This window comes from Bactrocera neohumeralis, chromosome 6, assembly GCF_024586455.1.
Source record: "Bactrocera neohumeralis isolate Rockhampton chromosome 6, APGP_CSIRO_Bneo_wtdbg2-racon-allhic-juicebox.fasta_v2, whole genome shotgun sequence".
Taxonomy (NCBI): Eukaryota; Metazoa; Arthropoda; class Insecta; order Diptera; family Tephritidae; genus Bactrocera; species Bactrocera neohumeralis.
Genome location: NC_065923.1, coordinates 70693781 through 70707971, shown reverse-complemented (window position 1 = coordinate 70707971; position 14191 = coordinate 70693781). Strand labels below are relative to the sequence as shown.

Genomic DNA, 14191 nt, shown 5'->3' with positions numbered 1-14191 from the left:
GTTTTACTTTATTTCTCGAGCATACTTGTTGTGCTGCCACGGAAGTTGTTCAAGCTGTTTGTGTGTGTGCGCGAAGATTACAAATACTTTTGAGGATATATGTTTGCTGCTTTAGTTGCAAAGATTTTTTTATTAATATTGAAAGTATTTGACAAAAAATTAAGTAAAAATTATTGCTTAAATTTCAATTCTCTATTCTTCAGTTAAATATTTGAAGTTTTGGCATTTATTTTGGAAATAGAACGAGCAACGCTGACAAATATTTTTAATAAAGCTACGCTAAACTAAAAGTAGAGATATACTGAAGAGAGCTCAGGAAATCGTCAGACAAGAGGTTAGATCTCTTTATGTAGTTTGAATAATTGCATTTAACCCATGGCGAAGAAACTTGGCATATTTCGGTAAAAATAAAATATTAGAAAACAATTTTTTGTGACTCTACTATTTTTACTTCTGGATACGATGCCATAAGGTGAGCCAAAAATGGTAAATAGTCATTTTTTCTTATTCCATTGAAGTATGGAAGCTCCACTTGGTAATTTTTCTTTCGCTTTTAATGTTGTGGGTGGGATAACTCTCAATGAAAGTGTTCTAAGAAAGATCCAGATATTGTTTTTCTCTTTTTTTAATACTGTGGATGGGATCACTCTCAGTAAAAGTGTTCCCAGAAAGATCCTGATATTGTTTTTGTCTAATTTTTAATATTGTTGGGGCATCACTCTCGGTAAAAATGTTCCTAGCAAGATCCAGATACAGCTTTTCTCTAATTTTTAATATTCTGGGTAGGATCACTCTCAGTGAAAGTATTCCTAAAGATATCCATTTATCGTTTTCCTCTCATTTTTAATATTATGGGTGAGACCACTCTCAGTGAAAGTGTTCTTAGAAAGATCCTGATATTGTTTTCACTCATTTTTAATATATTGAGTGGGATCACTCTCTGTGAAAGTTTTCTTAGAATGATCCAGATACCGTTTTTCTCTCATTTGTGATATTAAGAGTGAAAACACTCCTAGTATAATTTTCTCAGAATCGTCAACGTCACTCCCTTGGAACGAAATTACACTTTGTGGAAATTATTGGGGAATATTGTAAAATTTTTTCCGTAAAAGCTGCTTTGTCTTACAAAATTTTCATTGAGTTTATCAAAAAATTCTTTAGGAAACAAAAATTTAGCTCTTAAAAGTTTTATGAACATCCTCAGATTCTCATATACATGATACTGTTGTTGTCCTTTTCACCTACTTATAGCAACTATTGACGGTCTTTGGAGTTGTGATGTGCCACTACAGGCCCACGTATTGATTTGTGAAACTATAAGGTAACTCAAAAGTACTCGTAGTGTGCTGAACATTTCAGTCTTCTGAAATGTTGAACTATGATAGACAACACAAGGTCTTCAACTTAATATAAACCACTTAAATATGATCATCTCTCACATCTCACACAAAATATGTTTAAATTAATAATAGTGTTTACCAAAAGTGTTAGGCAACTTTTTCCCCCAAAAAAATATTAGAAATAAGCACGAAAACATCATTCATCTGCTAAACTCCACGCTGCATACAAATGAAAAAATGCATCAAAGTTTTCGGGTGCATTTGCGCTTGAACGCTCCACAAAGCTGCGCGCGAAATAGCTGAAGTTTTCGATTTGTTGCCACCACAGCAACTCAAAGTACTTTCGCCGCGGTATTCGCCTCTATGTTGCAGCAGCGTTTTGGCGTACACACAACTATGGTATATGCCTACATAACCATGTGCGTTTCAGTGGAAATTTATCAGCGCTTTTCGCTGTGTGCAGGATCTGCTCTAATGTGCATTCATATTTTTTTCGCCTCCACAACCACTTTCACATAACATGTTTATATTGATTAGGTGGGAAAGTAAAATATTAACCACAGATGCGCGGCGGTTGAGCGGGTTCTGAAAAGCGCACATATAAAGCGCTCAAGGATCCGGCATGCCAGCTTAGCGGCGGTGTTGCTTAGAAATTTGCTTATGATGTGCGCATAGCGTTCCGTCTGTTTGTATTACTTTTCTATGAATATGTGAGAACATATGCAGATTAAGGAGAGTTGCTTGTGCATGTGGCTGAACTCATTTCACTCTTCATTAGTTCGTTGCCTATATATGGTTGTCATATTGTGCAAAGTTGGGTGTAGTAGAGCTGATGATTTCGAGAGCATGCAAACCAGAAATTTATTTCTAATCAGGAGCTTATTAAATTTTCATATCCACTAAAAATTATTTGACTAAGCTTTATTGTAAAAAAGTCATAAACCAGTTGAGAATTGAAAGTATGTAGAAATAACCAACGAAATGTCATCTTAGATCATCACAAATATATAACAAACCTTCCGAAAACTTAAAGTAATGCTAAGCGTCATATGAAGCTGACTAAGAAACAGCTATCAAATACTTCGTGGGCAGCAATTAGTGCGTGAAAAGCTTTTTTAACTTATTTCCTGTTAATTTTACACTTCTTCAATCTTTTCTTCTATATTTTTATTCTACACACTTTGGTTCACACATGTAACTCAGTTTACATGTATCACCGCTTGTGCTTTCTTCTGCGTATACTTGTAGTAGACCAGCTCGCCAATAAAAGCGAAGATACTGAATACAACGCCAATTATTAACGGCAATACCAAACCGATGAAATTTCCCATATCCAATTTAACTGGACCCACATCGAAATCCATATACATAGATGCCTGTATCTCTTCCTGCTGTTGGCCATCCATATAGGTGGCAGCAACTTCCCACTCCCAGAATATATCCAAGCCGGTTGAGTGCACTCGCATAATCACATCATTCAATTTGGGCAGCAAAGCCCATAGGCGTGGCACGAAGGCAAAGCAATATTGATAATAAATATCGTCAATCATTAGCTTGAGGCGTTTAAAGGATTCATCTGTGAGAAAGTCAACGTTGCCAAAATGACCTGGGGAAATAAAAACGAAATACAAGTGGAAAATTAAATTTGCAGTTGCAATAACGTTATTTTTGAGTTCAGATAATTTTTATTTTTTTTTTAAAGGTGGTTAAGCTACGAGTAACAGTTATAGATATAAAAAATGTCATGAGATGTGTGAATACTAAAATGAATCCAAATTTGAATTAAATACAAAAAAAAACATAAATTTAAAAAAATGTCATATGATATTTTTGATCACGTGATGTATGAATACCATTTTCATGTAAAATAAATCTGAATTTGAATTAAGCAAAAACACATGATTATAAAAAAGGTCATGTGATATTTTTCATGTGATATTTTCATGTGATGTGCAAACACTGCTTTGGAAAAAATTTATTAAAATTTTCACATAATTATAAAAGTCATGTGATATTTTGATATTATGTGTTAACACATAATTATAAAAAATGTCATATGATATTTTTATATCATATGGTGTTAAATATCAAGTTCTTTTAAAATGTTGCCAAATTTTCCTTAAGCTGCAAAAAGCACAGAATTATAAAATAATTGCATGTGATATTTTGATATTTTGTAATGTGTGAATACCACTTTCATATAAAATGAATCCAAATCAGAGTTAAATTGTAATCAAATAAACGTCAAGTGATCCAATATATCAGTTACGAGTGCTGTCAAATGACGTAATGCTTATATTATATGTGATATCAGGTCTTAATATATAGAAACTAGGTGGTATGATCTCAGAATGATTTGATATCGACATTTTATATGTTTCTACATGAGGTTAAATGTTTTCGAAATCAAAAAGATTTGTAATTCCATAAAATCGTAACACGATATCATAGGTAAGTCATATGATGTGATATAATACTTTTACCAGAAAAAGGTGATCATAAAATCTTTATTACGCCAGTTTTTATAGAAAGTGTGATATTTATGGTCATATTGGTAATTAGAATTTTTCACGCTCTTCTTCTTTACAACATACCGAATGCCAATCGCTCCAAAATGAAGCCCATATTCTCCGTCTTCGCAAATTCCGTTAGTTGCTCGTATGTGTAAACATGGTATTTTTGCAAAAGCTTTTCCACCATCGGCTGCAAGTAACAGAAAAGTTAAACATGAAAACCAAAATCTACTAGAGCAAATATTTAGACCCAACTCACATCATCATCAGCGCCTTTCAGTGAAATAACCCAATCAGGTGATGTGGCGGTCCACGGTATGCCATGCCTATATAAACGCTCCACAGAATCCGAGGCTTCCTCCAATCTAAGCATTATTAACAAGAAAATGAAAATTTAAATATAGGGATACAAAATATATCAAGTCTGAGACTTACGTCGGCAGGGTCAATATCGCCGACAGACCACCACCATAGACACTCGTCACAATCGTGTCCATCATGTAGCAAGCGAAGAGCACCATGCGTACCGTATGTGAATTCACTACATAATCTGAACCTTGTGATACGAATAGCTTTAGTGTCATTATGTAACCAAATTGAAAACTCTCCATTAAACCATATTGTGGTTCAGTATCGGATGGCGCTAGATGGCGTGTGAAAAAGAGCGCCAACGCCTCAACGCCCAGACAGGCAAATACGCCCAGCCAGAGTGTGAGTTGAAAGGGACGTAGCGGTAGCAACCAGCTGGTGAGACGATGTGGCGACGGTACCAGGCAAGTGACGCCCGAACGACCAATAAATAAGGACATATCCAAATAGCGATAATCATCGGGCCTAATAAAACATAATCAAAAGAAATATGAGATAAAAAAGCAGTGATGGTAGTACTAAATTTACCAAAAGTATAAAGCACCAACAACGTATTGCGCTTTTCTGGAAGTTACCAAACCGAAAACACCATCCGCCGTCAGATTTGCATAAGATGTGCCCCAATCATCTTCGGCTATTATTCGGTATGAAAAAGGGAAGACCAGTCTCATTCTGATCGAAATACACATATGTATGTATATGCTTACATGTATCGGCATTTACTGTACAGTTAACCACTTCACAGAGTGCGAGCAACATTCGTACTTCAGTGCCATCAATATGTACCATGCCGCGAAGATTTTCCGGAGCGTGGTCTTTGATCTGTGGCTGAAGATTCTAGAAAGAGATGTAAAGTTGCTTTACTTCACGTCCCGCAAATGTGTAATAGCGTTTTTCTAGTATCTTTTTCGAGTTTGTAAGGAGTGATTGGAAAAACTTAATAATTTATTATTATTCAAAACGAAATTTTTGCACAATTTTACGAAATAATCATTTCGGAATGGCTCTAAATTTTTTCGGAATATTCGGAGTTTTTCGTATTTAAGAAAATTATTCGAATATTAAAATATGAAGTCGAGTAGCTATTTAATAATATGTTCGGAGTAAGTTTTAGTTCTAATAATTATTTTCTTTCACTATTTCATTGAAATAATAGCTTTAAAATTCTTCTGAGTTTTTCGGAGTAATTCGTAGTTTTTCGGAATTCAAAATTTTTTTGAATAATTGCTGAAAATATTTCCACCAACTTTATGTGACCAAAATTATTTTTGGCAACGCATAATTTCCTTCAAATATTATTTTCGGTATGATTCTGAGTTTTCTAGAATTTTCTAATTCCGAATTTATAGGACTTTAAAAAAATTGTTCGAATAACTGTATATAAAGGTTTCTCTTTTAAAGAATATTTTCCTGCATAATTTCAAAGAAATAATAGTTTCGGGATAATTATGAGTTTTTTCGGAGTAATTTGGAGTCTTTCGGAGTTAAAAAAAATTATTTCAATAATTGATGAAAATGTTTTCTCCAATATTATGTAGCAGGAATTAGACTTCGCTATGCGTCATATTAATTTTGGGATGATTCTATGCTTTTTGGAGTAGTTCCGAGTTTTTTGGAACTTAAAAAAATTACTTGAACAATTCAATAGGAAATCGAGTATTTACTAATAAATTTCAAGGTGCGCTTTCTTTGGAGTAATTCTGATTTTTAAGGTATTATTCGGAGTCCTCCGAAGTGCGTTTTAGTCTCTTCATGCTCTCTTGCGGAATCTCATTCGTATAGTAATTTAGGGAGGTTTCGGAGTTTTCCGGACTAACTCGATTTTTTCGGAGTAATTCGGAGTTTTTTCTTGTATAATTTATATAAAATAATAGACTTGGAATAATTTAGAGTTTTTTTAAGGAGTAATTCGGAGTTTTTCTAATTAAAAAAATAGTTTAAATAATTGTTGGAAATACTTTCTACAAGTTTATATGATTAAAAATAAAGTCTGCTGTGTTTAATTTCGTTTAAATAATAATTTCGGAATGATTCTTGAATAATTTGGAGTTTTTTCGAAAAAATTCGGAGTTTTATTTGAATAATTGTTAAAAGTATAATATGTTCACCAAATTTATACGAAGAAAGTAATCTTTACCGTGACTTGCTTCTTTTCCGAACAAACTTATGTATTTGGTAAAAAGTATTTTAGATAATCGAATTCACTTACATAATCTTTCACTGTAAATGGACGATAATCGAAAATTCCGACTGTCACTTCGCGTCCTTGCAAGTTTTGAACCTTGTCCATGTACAAATCAACGCCCAACTCAAATTTGCCCTCCACACCATTATAACGATCCAATACATACAGTTGCTCCGGATGCTCAGCTAGCGGTCCAATGAATTTATTAGTTTTCAATGCAAACGTCGAGCAATTGCCGCACTCGGCTTCGACTATTAAAACATTTGGTTGATCTGTAATTAAATTCAAGTGGCAGTAAAGTACACGCTTACAAAGCCACCTACAAGCGATATATACATATGTATTTAACTGCCAACTTTGATAAATGTGCAACGAGTAACGCTAATAAATATGTACATATATATCGGGTGATTTTTTAAGAGCTTGATAACTTTTTTTTTAAAAAAAACGCATAAAATTTGCAAAATCTCATCGGTTCTAAACGTAAATATGGTTCACATATATATAAATGTTGACCGCGGCTGCGTCTTGGGTGGTCCATTCGGAAAGTCCAATTTTGGGCAACTTTTTCGAAAAGAAAAATCATCGGAAATGTTGTCTTCCAAAGCTGGAATAGTTGCTGGCTTATTTCTGTAGACTTTAGACTTGACGTAGCCCCACAAACAATAGTCTAAAGGCGTTAAATCGCATGATCTTGGTGGCCAACTTACGGGTCCATTTCTTGAGATGAATTGTTCTCCGACGCCCTCAAAATGGCCATAGAATCGCGAGCTATGGCATGTAGCATCTTGTTGAAACCACATGTCAACCAAGTTCAGTTCTTCCATTTTTGGCAACAAAAAGTTTGTTAGCATCGAACGATAGCGATCGCCATACACCGTAACGTTGCGTCCAACAGCATCTTTGAAAAAATACGGTCCAATGATTCCACCAGCGTACAAACCACACCAAACAGTGCATTTTTCGGGATGCATGGGCAAAGTTCTTGAACGGCTTCTGGTTGCTCTTCACCCCAAATGCGGCAATTTTGCTTATTTACGTAGCCATTCAACCAGAAATGAGCCTCATCGCTGAACAAAATTTGTCGATAAAAAAGCGGATTTTCTGCCAACTTTTCTAGGGCCCATTCACTGAAAATTCGACGTGCCCAAAATTGGACTTTCCGAATGGACCACCTAAGACGCAGCGCGGTCAACAGTGAAATTATCTTCAAAAAGTAAATGTCATGAACCAATCTAACGTTTCAAATAAAGAACCGATGAGATTTTGCAAATTTTATGCGTTTTTTTTAAAAAAAAAGTTATCAACGGCGGTATGTTTTACCTATAAAAGAAAATCATCGAAGTATGGTGTCGTATCCTGTTGCAGGTCCTTACGGTACGCAAATAGAAATTTATTACGCAACGAACGCCAAACTGATATTCTGCTGGCATTGTAAAAGCTGCGCGTAAAGCTCGGTATGTCCTCCTGAAAGGCCACGAAAGTCTACGAAGTGCACGGAAGGCGATAGCGAACGGCGGGTTATAAAAGTGGTAATTAAAATTCATGCGTAATTAAATTAAAATACAAAATGAAACTGATTTCGCAGCTATCTTGCGCTTATCTACCACTTATTTTAATTTTCTCGCAACACTCACTCCGTCAGCAACTTTGGTCGCCGCCACCGCAGTCTGACTGATTACTCGAACTCACCTCACAGTGGGATTCTCTGATAGCTATAGTCAATTTCTGCACCAACGCATCGGGCTGCATGCCGTAGGCCAGTTGCGTTTCGGCAAAAGCTGTAAAATTGTAAATGTCCTGCTGCAAGGATTGCGACAAATTGTCAGGCCAAATATTTATGTACTGTATGAATTCGCCATTGGCTGGTGTTTGCAATTCAAATGGGAAATCGTGATGCCACAGGATACAGGTAGCATGCGAGTCAATAAAATATGTTTGTACTAGTGTGGGAGTAAGCGGAATTTTATTAATAATGAATATAAAAAAGGTATAGATTTAAAAAATGCAAATTTACTTATGAAATTGAGTAGCGTAGTCCAGTGGTTGACTGCAGGTGATAGCAGTGACATATTTAATTTATTTTTTATTTATTTGTATATATTTAAACACAAACCGAGAACTGAAGCTGGCACTGGAGTACACTTACTGTCAGCGCTGAGTGGTGGTAGTGGCTTTTATAAGCGTTTTTCCTGTGTTATGCACTTATAAAGTAATGTAAACAAATTATAAGCCTAGTTAATGGTTAGTTAGGACACTTTATTAGAAAGTGCAAATAAGGTTTTTTATTTTGCGTGTTAAGGAAGCGTTGCATGGCTAAACAGTTGCTTAGTTGGTGTGTAAATATAAGTTATGAATAAGTCTTTAACCCTTAAAGTAAGCAATTTATATTGTTGCACTTATGCCACGTGATAGTAAATACCAGAAGCAAAACTACAGTGCGTATGAGTAACTATCAGATCAGTAAGAAGCGATGTGATATATTCGAGACGAATATTATAAATATAAAAGTACATACATTTACATAAATTTATTAATATTTACAGTCGTTAGCAACTGATGTATGATAAATATGTTGCATTCGACATACATACATACATCAATTAATTACGCATGATTTTCCTAAGAAATCTGTAGTTTTTTTGTGTTTTGAAAACACTTGATAAAGGCGGTAATTCCTAATTTCGATCTTAGAAGCTTCTGTGTTTAAATAATTACTTAAGGAATAATTCGGAGTTTTTCGGAGTAACTTCTAAATTCAGTAAAATACATAAATTAAACTTAGCATAGTGTTTTGTTAAGGCCTATTATTTTCCACCACAATTATATAACAATAAGCTCAAAATTACATTATCAAACTTACTGTACTTACTTGTGTGTATTTGGATTGATTCGGCGCTTTTTAGCAATAATTCGGAGTTTTTAGGAAATTTTCGGAGTTACTCCGAAAGTTATCCAAAACACAGAAATCACAGTTTACGTTAGCTTTTGTCTTATATACGGTAAAAATTCTAACTATTTTATCATTTCTGAGCATTTCTTGCATTTTTAAATTTTTAGGAAAAAAAAGTAAAGTCTTAAAAGTATTTTCTTTTAATTTTTTATTAATATTTTATGATTTAGCAGTAGTTTGTAGCTTTCGGAGCAACGCCAGAAGTCACTAGCAACACAAAAAGTCAATCAACACACCCTTTCTCACCTAAGCTATTTATAAACAAGAAAAAACGTTAACTTCGGCTGCACCGAAGCTAATATACCCTTCACAGGTGCATTTCTTTTAGTAACTATATGTATGTGTACAAGAACTTGATCGTTTAGTTCATATAGCAGCTGTGTATATGTTATAGTGGTCCGATATCGGCAGTTCCGACAAATAAGCAGCTTCCTGAAGGGAAAATGATGTTTGCGAAATTTCAAAACGATATCTTAAAAACAGAGGATCTAGTTCGTATATATACCGACGGACAGACAGACAGACGGACATGGCTAAATTGACTCAGCTCAACATACTGATCATTTATATATGTACATATATACTTTATAGGGTCTCTGACGCTTCCTTCTGGGTGTTGCAAACTTCGTGACAAACTTAATATACCCTGTTCAGGGTATAATTATTAAAATGAAACTGTATTTTCACTATTTTTGACTACCCTCTCAGCACACCAGCTTTCTTATCAACCCACCACCGCTCAGTCATTTGCATGAAGCAGCAGTTGCCAAATTAAAAAAAAGCCAACGCAAAAATGTAAAATCTTCAAACACCCTGCAGCGTTGCCGCAACATTTCTACACTTCAACTGCAGCTGCAGCAAATGAGAGTAGCAACTGTAGCAAAAACAGCTGCAACAAACACGACAACTCTACGACATAAAAAGCTTTGCAAATTTTTACATTTAAATAAACCGCAAATATTTTGCGATTTTACTACAACAACAACAGCAGCCACAATAAAAGTCATGATGGCATTGCTTGCATTTGGTCAGGGAAACGCCGAAGAAGTTTTCCATAGAAATGTGAATGCATTTCCTCGTCTGTGTGTGTGGGTATGTGTGTGCATGTAATTTTTCTAATTTTACCCTGACTGTTGCCGTTGCTGCTTTTGCTGCGTTGTCAACATTTTGACAAATGTCATCAAATCTCAAGGCTGCTGCTGCTTACTATTGCTGCTGCTGCTGCTCTTTGTCAGCATTACCCGCAGCGTTTGCGCTTAGTGGTTTTTCTCAATCTCACCAACCATGTTTGTTGCTGTTGTTGTTGCATTTGTTTGGCTGTTTGTCAGCAGCAAGGTGTGTGGTTAATAGTTGACGCTGTCGCTTTGTCATTTGTTATGCACAGCGTTCAGCCATGAAATCATCAGCAGCAGCAGCAGCAGCCGTAGTAGTAGTAGTAGTAGTGGTGCTGGTAGGTGTTGCGGCGTACAACAAGTCACTCATACGCCCTGCTGGCTGAGTGACGGCTGCTAGCCTAGCATTCACAAATCTTCGGCAGTGAGCAGCTTGCTTTACGCCTTAGCGTCTTCCACTCGATGAATTTCAGGCGTTCACTGTCATACTGCATAAAATCAGAACTCTAACAAAAACAACAACAACAAGCAAATAACTTATTCCGTGGAATAACAAAAATTTTGCATTTTCATTGCTGCTGCCGAAAAAGATGTCAGCGGTAAATAAGTGCTGAAATTACATTAACTCGCGACAATGACTTGCCACGCTGTGTGTTGGTTGGCGTGTGGCAGCGGGTGGTTGCTGCATTTAATGCGCTTAAGCGTCGCCTTACCCTCGCGCCCACCGTAGTTGGTGTGGTGCAACGCATTTTCGCTGTCACGCTGAAATATTTGCGGCATTTTGGGTACGTATTAAGCGCAGTGTTGTTGCCATCAACCGCAAGCGCAGGAAATAGTATTCGAAGAAAAGGCGCTGAATGCCATGTTGCACAAGCGAAAGCATTGCTTGGCAGTTGTGGGCGTTGTGGCGGAGACGGTTGTGGCAGCAAACTTGATTAAATGTCAGCGCATTATAAACAGCAGCAGCGGTACAACAACAACAACAACAGAACTACCATGACAATAATAAAAGCCAAAACTATTAGTTGCTGCGCGGCATTAAATGCATATTTTTGACGAAAAATTTCCATTTCCACTAATCTTTGTCGTGGAATTTGATTCGCCTTAGTTTTCATAGAAAAACTTAATTTGAGTGCTTTCCTGCTTTATAGCAGTGCGGTTTAGGAAATTAAATAAGATAATAATATATTTTGAATGTATACAGTATTTATGTATATCTCAAAATGTTTTTCATCTAAGATAAGATCATATCCGGTTAATTCATAAATTTCTTTGATTGGGGTGAACCTTGAATTTTGAATACACATATACATATGTATGTACATACATATAATATTTATATCTCAAAATATTTATGTTCGTTAATATGAACATCTTAGAATAATTCGTAATTTTCTTTGGAAATGCGTAACTTCAAATATTTCGGAGTAATAATTTTCATACAAATAACTATTCGAAATTTTTGCTAATAAATATTTATTTGCGGCAACTCACTTTTCTCCGATTAAAGTAATTTTTGTCTTAAACTGAACTCCGAATTTTCAGAGTAATGATTTTTGAAGTTATTAGGAGTAAATACTTATTTGTACCAAGTAACAATTCTTTGGTTTTAAGTATTTTTTGTTTATAATTGAACTCCGAATTTTCGGAGTTATACTTCTGGGAACCCATATCTTTTCAGAATAGCTGTATATGTATTTCAATCAAAATTTTAACAAGAATTTTAAAATTGCCTATATACATACATATGTATATGTACATACATACATATGTATATTAGAAATGAAAAATTATTCGGAGTAGCTTTTTTGATTTAGTTTAGAAACGCTGTTATTTTAAAGGTATTCGGTGTAAATAAATATTGCCGTCAATTGTCTCTGCTGAAGTGGACTCCAAAATTTCGGAGATATGTGTTTTCGGCGCCGGTATCTTTTCAGAATTAATGCATTTAGATTTTTTGGATTTCTCTTGAAGTCTCCACATGAATTTTTATATAGACATACATATATTCGGAGTAAACAGTTTTTCGGAGTTGCTTTGTTTGTGTAATTTAAAAATATATGATTTTAATGAAAATAATCTTTATATTTTTGAGGTTCTTATTTGATTTCCTTTGATTTATACACGTATGCTTATTAAATATGTAGTTACTCAGAGTAAATTTTTTTCGGAGTTGTATTTGCAGTATATTTCGAAGAGCTAAAATCTTATTTTTAGGTACATCGGAATAAAAGTGAAATTTTAATTTTAAATTTTAATACAATATTTTTGTCCGAACTTTGCTTTAACCGGCTTCATAGCACAGTGCACTGATTGACACCAATTGAGTGCAAAAGCTTTTGCTATAATTTCAAATTTAGTTTTCTTGCGTTGTTTGCTGTGACGTCTTATTTTTATTCTCTATTTATTATATGCCATGTTGGACAAGCTTCTTGCTTTTTCGTTTTTACCACTTATATTCTGAGTTAAATGCAGCTTTTGTAACTTATTTCTAGCATCTTTTACACAGCGAAAGGGCAAAAAATGCCACTGAAATTTGGGGAAATAGAAAATTTTGAATCATCAAATATTATTTGCGGTTAATATATTTAGTATGCCTTTCAGAACTGAGGTATGGGTTGGATACTGAGGAAAGGAGTTCGAAAAATACCCTTTGCTTACAAACAAGATTCGAAATTTATACATACATAAGTATATTTAAGTGCGAAAGCATCTCAACTGAAATTAAAAGCAGCAGTGAGTATTTGCTTGCACTTGCCACCTATTTTCTCCGAACCAATTATTGGTAATTGCAATTTACTATTAAGAAATTGATTGCTGTCAAAGTCAAGAGTTCGGATTTCTTTAGCCGGCAGAGTCCGCATAGTTTAATTGTATTTGAAAATCTCTTTTTCGTGTAACTTAACTAAATAATCCAATCACGCATATTGTCTTATATTATTACTTGTAATCAAAGTGCACGATTGCAATGTAAAGCAGATAACTGACAGGTTTCGTTAATTTTTTGAAAAAAGTATAAAACTCATTCATAGATAGACTCACAAGTTTGTACTTTTTTCTTTTAATAGCCTAAATATCTGCTATTAGCGCGGTAAGATACGAAAATTTCAATTCTGAGTTTTTCGGAAGTTATTTTTCCTAAGTTTATAAAAATTCTTTAATTACACTTAAATTAGTAAATTAATATCTGCCACAGTTATGTATACTTCTGAATGACAATAAACTCAAAATTACATTTTCTAACTTTCTAAATTTACCTGCAAGTATTTGGAAAGCTTCGTAGCTTTTCAGTAATAATTCGGAGTATTATTTCGGCGCTTTTTAGGAGTAATTCGGAGTTTTTCGGAATGTTTCGGAGTTATTCCGAAAGGTATCTAAAATATATGTACGGCAAAAATTTAACAAAAATTCTAGTATTTTTTATCAGTTCTGAGCATTTTGCGCATTTTTAATTTTTTCGAGCGACAGGAATTTAATAATCCCGCTTAGTCTCTTCATAATTAACGCCTTGGTGATAACAAGAACAAGCGCTAGTACTTAGTATTGTTATGTAGCGATTCAGATATAAGCGCTTAATTTCGCAGCAACTTGGAACTTAATTGCATAACAAATATATTCGCAAAAACATGCATTCGCTCTAAATTAATGATTAATAAAGCCGAGTTAAGTAACAAATGAAACGAATGTATGCGCAACTCACTTGGCAAGCAATGCCTGAA

The 14191-nt window shown here is 34.6% G+C and overlaps 2 protein-coding genes across 10 annotated transcripts in view; one reads left to right on the top strand and one right to left on the bottom strand.

The window, feature by feature from the left end:
* The window catches only part of LOC126763544 (CUGBP Elav-like family member 4), a 955905-nt gene that overhangs the window by 265782 nt on the left and 675932 nt on the right, over positions 1–14191 (top strand). The gene's annotated exons all lie outside the window — the stretch shown is intronic.
* Positions 99–8539, bottom strand: LOC126763546 (uncharacterized). Its single transcript, XM_050481151.1, has 10 exons — positions 8425–8539; positions 8100–8350; positions 7736–7892; positions 6432–6685; positions 4930–5059; positions 4751–4856; positions 4289–4687; positions 4113–4218; positions 3935–4043; positions 99–2946 (listed from the first exon to the last, which is right to left on the bottom strand). The coding sequence occupies exons 1-10, from the start codon at positions 8477–8479 to the stop codon at positions 2540–2542; spliced, it is 1974 nt and encodes a 657-aa protein (XP_050337108.1). The 5' UTR covers positions 8480–8539; the 3' UTR covers positions 99–2539.

Excerpts from the sequence above, each read along its gene's own strand:
- LOC126763546 (XM_050481151.1), bottom strand. The coding sequence starts at position 8,479 with ATGTCACTGCTATCACCTGCAGTCAACCACTGGACTACGCTACTCAAT. Across the intron at positions 6,686-7,735 it reads ATACTTCGATGATTTTCTTT|TTACAGATCAACCAAATGTT; the intron begins TATAGGTAAAAC and ends ACTTGAATTTAA. Across the intron at positions 4,219-4,288 it reads GCGATATTGACCCTGCCGAC|ATTGGAGGAAGCCTCGGATT; the intron begins GTAAGTCTCAGA and ends AATAATGCTTAG.